At 38.9% G+C, this 6413-nt stretch overlaps 1 protein-coding gene across 1 annotated transcript in view; it reads right to left on the reverse strand.

Moving 5' to 3' along the window:
- LOC115370494 (alpha-2-macroglobulin-like) overlaps nt 1–5978 on the reverse strand; it is a 32676-nt gene extending 26698 nt beyond the window's left edge. The window contains exons 1-12 of the mRNA XM_030067522.1: nt 5893–5978; nt 5575–5755; nt 5168–5324; nt 4632–4684; nt 3646–3666; nt 3013–3178; nt 2841–2925; nt 2596–2743; nt 1680–1797; nt 1471–1580; nt 1144–1311; nt 67–297 (exon numbers count right to left, since the gene is read on the reverse strand). Coding sequence (XP_029923382.1) covers nt 67–297; nt 1144–1311; nt 1471–1580; nt 1680–1797; nt 2596–2743; nt 2841–2925; nt 3013–3178; nt 3646–3666; nt 4632–4684; nt 5168–5324; nt 5575–5755; nt 5893–5978 — 1524 coding nt within the window. The remainder of the gene's footprint in view (nt 1–66; nt 298–1143; nt 1312–1470; nt 1581–1679; nt 1798–2595; nt 2744–2840; nt 2926–3012; nt 3179–3645; nt 3667–4631; nt 4685–5167; nt 5325–5574; nt 5756–5892) is intronic.
- Nucleotides 5979–6413: the final 435 nt, after the last annotated feature.

A 6413-nucleotide genomic window follows, 5' to 3' on the forward strand; every position in this document is an offset into this window, starting at 1 on the left:
TTAGTGTTATACAATCAGCCAACACAGGAGTCAAACACACCAAATACACACAATCGACACACTCACCAGATAAATCACATCCACAGAGCTCTGCGTCTCTCCAGCTATAGTGTACTTGATAGAGATTGGCTCTTTTTTGTCACAAGGAAGTGGTGTCTCGTCGTTTCTCTTCACCTCCAGGGAGCTGACTGATGCAGTATCAGGTGTGGAGGCCTGGACCAATGACAGGGTGTGTGTCCCTGACTCATAGTGTGGAGTCCTGTATTCATCGTAGTCCATAGCCGGTTTGGCACCAACCTGGAAGAAGAAAAGAATAAAAGATAATGGGATTTTTTTTTTTTTTTTTTTTTTTTTTTTTTAATCAACGTTGCTCAGGTTCTATTGCCCTGTAAGCTTACAAATCGAGAAGACAAAAATATAAATGTCAAGGTCACAAGTAGATTATTTGGGCATGAGAATTCTATCCTGTGTTTTGGTTAATTCGTGTGTATGATACAATTTGTATCATGCACATTTGTACATTTTTATTATTATTTGTATTAGGCATGCTAAAATTTTAATGACAGAATGCCAGTAGAAATTGTGTTGTTGAAGTAAAAAGCGTCACCAAAGGTTAACTGTACACTGCATGAGAATGTTGCCACAAGCATCAGTTTTCCAGTGAAGAGATTTTTATCAGTGGGTGATATGCACAATCATTAATGTGTAAAGTCGCACAATGAGGTTAGGCGTGAGGCTGAATATGGCTGAAAATAGGCTGAAAATTCTATCAAATTATAGTTAAATTAAACTAAAATTAACATATTGCTCACCTTGACGACCACTGAGCTAGCTACTAAGCTGACATCATCTGAACGATCAGATTTATCAGTGAAAACTGTCATAATATCCAGAGGAAAAACAACACATGTACGTTCAGTTTTGTTGAGAAGGCTAACATTAAACAACACAATCAACTGCTCTCAGTCATGACTGCCCACAGCTGAAGACCTCCAGCATGGCCATCCTCTATTATGGTAGAAAATATGGTCCATTGCAGAATATTTAGAAACCAGCTTCTGGGTTTATGCCACAGCCTTCCTAAGAATAATGATGTGACTGCTAATGCTGAGAAAACAGATGCAGTTTTGATGTCTTACTTACATGTAGTATGATGTCCCCTCTGAAGTTGGATGTGCTCAGTGAGAAAGAGGCAACACCATTTCTGTCAGTCGTGAGGTTTTGTAAGCGACGTGCTGACCACCTGTTACCCTCAAACAGGTAGACTGAATAGTCAGGAATGGGGGCTTCATTGAAGTAAACCGCTTTAACCTAATGGAAACACAAACATGCACTTGCAATGTAAATGGTTTATCAGTGGAATTTGGACCAAGTTTAAAGATCAATGATGCTTATCTGGTTAAATAAAGGATTTGATTAATTAATTGAAAGAATTGCACTGAAGACATAAAGACCATATTTTGCACTCACTTTTCCCTCCACAACTGATCCTTGTTCATATAGCTTGGGGGTGTCAATAAAGGATAGCTTTCCAACGATATAAGAAAGTGATATTGTTTGCTTTTGGGCATGCATAGTACCTGCAAGAAAAGTGATCATGTTATAACAGTGAGAATATCATATCAGTTAAATAAGACATTGTCTATTTGAAAATGTTTGACATACAATATGTGACTTGCCTGTCCCCTCCTCTTCCACTTTGGCATTGAGGTACAGTTTATCTGTCAGCACCTTTTGGTCAAGTCTTGTGAAAGTTGACATTTTGAAGGTAAAAGTAGCACAGCCAGTCTTCTCTGTCTAGAATGTACAAAGTGGGGGTGGGGGAGGGGGGTGATTGGGAAGCCTCAGAAGTCAAAAGTCTCAGTCTCAAAAGGTTTTAGAACTTTGGACCACAATCAGTGGTAATGGCTATAACTCTCAAGTCCGCCTTCAGTTATTCATTAAATCCCTAAGAATCATCTCTGTTAATCAATATTAAAGTTTTTCCACGAACCTCAAAAAAATCTCTTAGTGGCTTAAATGTACCCCTACACCTTTCTCTCATTACTGTAACCAAAGCTTTGTTCACAGAACGCTGATGTCTTGTCCTGCGACACTCATGAACATTGTGCAATATTTCATAACCTAACTGTGATTTTTTTTTTCAGTGTTCATGTGCAGCAGCCGTTTCAGTTGGTCTTGTTGATTTTTTGAAAAGAAAACACTCAAGCAACCAGTGGAGCTGCTGCTAATGATATGCAATCAGTTCAAGGGATTGGCTGTGGGATTTGTGACGTACCAAATCTATCTGGCCTGGGATACGTAATCTCAGATTTTAGGGGTGCACACACACACCTCCACCTTTAGCAGAGGATTGTGAAAACACCCCTCTCGTGACAAACTTTGCACAGATTCAAGTCAGTATAGTCAAGGCCATACATTTTATGGGACATAAACATAAGACAAAACACTTTTGAGTGGAGGGGGACTTTAATGCTCTTAGGGTCTAATCTAGTCCATACGTTTGATATACATAAGAGATATCTGTTTACATGTCTGGCCTGGAGATGCATTTTCAACAAAGGGAGAAAACACAGATGGCTACCAGAACTCTACCTGTTTTGTCTCATGATAGCAAGGGGCAGTTATGTCAGGTCCTCCCTCTGGATCTGCAGAGGTAACAATGAAGCTCATATGATGACGCTGAAGGGGCCGGCACACCTCAAAGTGAACGTTGGCTGGCACTGGCTGTCCATATGTATACCTGATAAAAAGGTAAAAAAAAATCTCAATATGTATTTGAAAACAACATGTCGACTCTGCAGATAAATTTTGTTTTAGATTCAGAGAAAAACACTTACTTTCCACATATTTCAGCTTCGACTTCCTCCTGCACAATGCTTATTTCTTCAGGTGCCTTGATCTTTACATCAAATTTAGGCAAAACTGGAAAAAACACATGATTTTTAGCATTCCTCATTTACTAATACATAACAACATGTTATGGAAGATTAAAAAAAGAGCGCAACTTACCATATTTCTCAACCTTGAATCTGTGATATATTTTCCTTTCAGCAATCGAAACAATAACTTGGTAGCCTCCCTTAGGGGACTCAGAGCTCAAGGAATAAGAGAGCTGCACTATTTTACCATCGGATGAGGTGTTCAGCCACTGTCCAATCCGGTTTCTTGAAGGGTCCTGTAAAGAAGAGGCAGAGAGAACATGCACTGATACTGGAAGAGTGTAAACTTTGGTAAACCTCCTGTTAAACATCTATTTGAACCTAAACGGCTTAACTCTTGTCAATGAAAAACACAGACATGTCAAAGAGCCAGCAATAATTCATTGTCAAGTAGAGAGTTTGTAAAGGCTGTTAAAAAGCATTCATTTCACTCCAAGAGAATTAAAATGCACGTGATGACTGAAGGTGAAAGAGATTCTGTTTGCTCAAACAGTGCAAAGAATCGGATTGGATCCTACACTTTATTTAAATTGTATTAAAATGATTGGGAGACTAACTATATCAGTTACTTACACTACAGAGAAATTAAGAAGACAAACTACTCCCACATTACAACCTACTCTGTGCAAACCTAGAAACAACTCATCACAATCCAATACATTTATGGTATGTATATTTTCACATTTAAAATAGAGAGCCTTACCATAATTTCAATGATGTTGTACTGCAAGGGGAGAAAACAAAACAAACAAAAATACATGAGACCTTCGAATGGGAAATTGTTTTTTCTAAAGTTGTGTTCACCAATGACAATTTCTTATAAATATCGCACAAAAAGTAAGGAATTTGTGTTTGGTAGATTATTTCTTTGTTGTAACAATGCTTCTTGGCAATAAATCTTATACTGTTGTAAAGCCTGTTTATTTCCTTACTTTTTGTGCAATGTTTATTTCTTCTCATTTCTTCAAATTAAATTCTTCTCTTGACAATTTGAGCAACTGCAACTGACCTAATTCTCCTTAGGGATCAATAAAATATTTCTGATTTGGAGTGGGATTCAGATTCCATCTCAAAATTTGGGTCTGTGAATTCAAATGCAACAGCAATCCCAACGCAAAATATCGCACAGACACCAGTAAAAAAAATACAGTGCAAAATGAAGAGTTAAATAAGTTCTTTTAGTGATCTCCATCAACATGTTCTGGACTACACGGTCTCCATATCGATACAAATAACCTATTAGAGGATGAACCGGCTTTTGAAAAAGGGGGGCACATAATATCTTTTAGTCTGAAACATTGCAGTCACAGGAATTTTTTCAACTGAAAATTACATTTTCAGAATAATCAGCAGTGAAATATCTAGATATTTTACTATGTCAGCTTTACTATGTCAAAAAAGTTTGAGGACTTTCAACTCAGCAGGTTTACTTAAAGTAGCCCTGATTGTAAAACTAACAAAGAGCGTAAACAGAGTTGTTTGTCCTTACTGATGCAACTCATGACCGAGGCTAAAGGGCACACCACTGTAGATTTAGCCTGATTATGTAACTTTGGTTCAGTTTTAGAATACTGGCCAGTGTGACGCTCATCTAGGCACAATTTAAAAAGTTGATCTGTCATCATGCATGCTCATAGTATGGTCTTTAAACGGGGTCTAAAAAATAGGAGGAACGGTTCCAACACTCACCAACTCATTGGAGGGTCTGAACTTGGTGTCCATTGAAACTACTCTGAAATGGACTGCAAAGAGATTAAATGAGGTTTTTTTAGAGATCTGACACAATAATGGATTTTATTAAAGCACAATAAACCAACCAAACTACACACTTCTGTCTGGTCAGATCTGACACCATTACAATCCAACTTAAGAGTGAGATAAAACTATGGTGAGAGAAAAGTGACCAAAGGATCTTTCATGATTTCTCGGTTTGTCTCTGTCTTGTATTACACCAATTTTACATAAATACTTTGTCAAACAAACACAATCTGATCAAGATGTGTGACTATCTCCTCTGTACTATAGCAACACTATACCAGTCATGTTATTTCTTTTCTCTACCCTATGTACACTAGTTCAGGGTCAGGGCTGGAGCCTATCCCAGCATGCATGAGGTAGAAGACAGGGACACTATGTACTTTCTATGCATGTTTTTCTGAGCCTGTGGCATTTTACATATAACAAGCAGTATGCGAGCTGAGACTGAAGAAAAAACATGCACTTACCTGTTTGTCCTGGGAGGTATATTGGTTTATCCGTCTGGATAAAAGTCATGGGACTATAGGCTCTGATCATCACCTTCCTGATTTCTTTTGAATGAAAGGTCTTGCCATGAACCTCTACCTCCAAATTCCGCACCTCTTGATTCTGCACCATAGGAACCTGTGAAGGAAAAAGATTTTACAGACACCAGTCAACATAAACATTCACAATTACTGTAAGACCTGCAGAATTTTTAATTTACTTAAGGAGGACAACCCATGATGGTGTGGCTAAATGTGCAGTTGAGGTTCACCAAGCAATGGTGTATTTCACATCCTGGGCAACTACTGAGGTTTCAAGTGTTCAAAGAATAATTTGGGAGGAAAAAAAGTACAAATACAACTAAACAAGATCTATGTGCAGAGGTGACCTTAAATTTAACACAGGTGTGAAGATCTGTGTCAGCTTTCTCCGTGAGCAGGGTTCTGTTTTCTGCTTGCGAGGTCAGAGTGACGGTCATGAGCAAAGTTTCGTTGGGCTGCAGGAGACTTGCGCAGAATTGGGTGTCAGCTCCAGCTTCAAGAACTGCAGGAATGGCTACCATGTAATGCCTATAGCCACAGAAACATACATTCATATAGCACCGGACAACATCAGTATGCAAAACTTATGCGAGGATTGTTACTGTACACTATCCTTAATGCAGGTCACAACTACAATAGCATTGGAAGAACACTGGTCTACTTACGGTCCTGGACTCGCTTGACCCACATGCACCCAACTTAGGAGGGCACATAGCATCCACGGCCATGTCTGAATCCCAGGAAGACCCATGACTGTCTGGTGTGTGCCTCAGAATCTGTCTCCATTAAAAAGGCTGTGCCGCATTAAGCCCCACCCACAATAAACACACACTCTGTACACACTAAATTCTAGTCAATCATTTACACACAGCAGACTTGATTAATCTATCCAATTTGCATGGTTTCCTGTAATAGAAGTATTTTAAATTTAGTCTGATCATGTTTGAGGTCATCCAGGAAAAAGTGACTGGACATATAAGCTCGTTTTAACATTTCTCCTCACAAGGCGATGCAGACGACTGAAGGTATCCTGGGCACAGGCAGACTCTGAGTTAGCACTGGAGGCAAAAAGGCAGCATAGAAAAAATAACAGGAAAAATACTAGTAAAAAATACTAGTAAACCACTGGAGCAGCCAAGATAGTTTCTGTTACAGTAGCAGGCAGAACAATCTGGCAATGAATGGA

This window comes from Myripristis murdjan, chromosome 13, assembly GCF_902150065.1.
Source record: "Myripristis murdjan chromosome 13, fMyrMur1.1, whole genome shotgun sequence".
Lineage (NCBI taxonomy): Eukaryota > Metazoa > Chordata > Actinopteri > Holocentriformes > Holocentridae > Myripristis > Myripristis murdjan.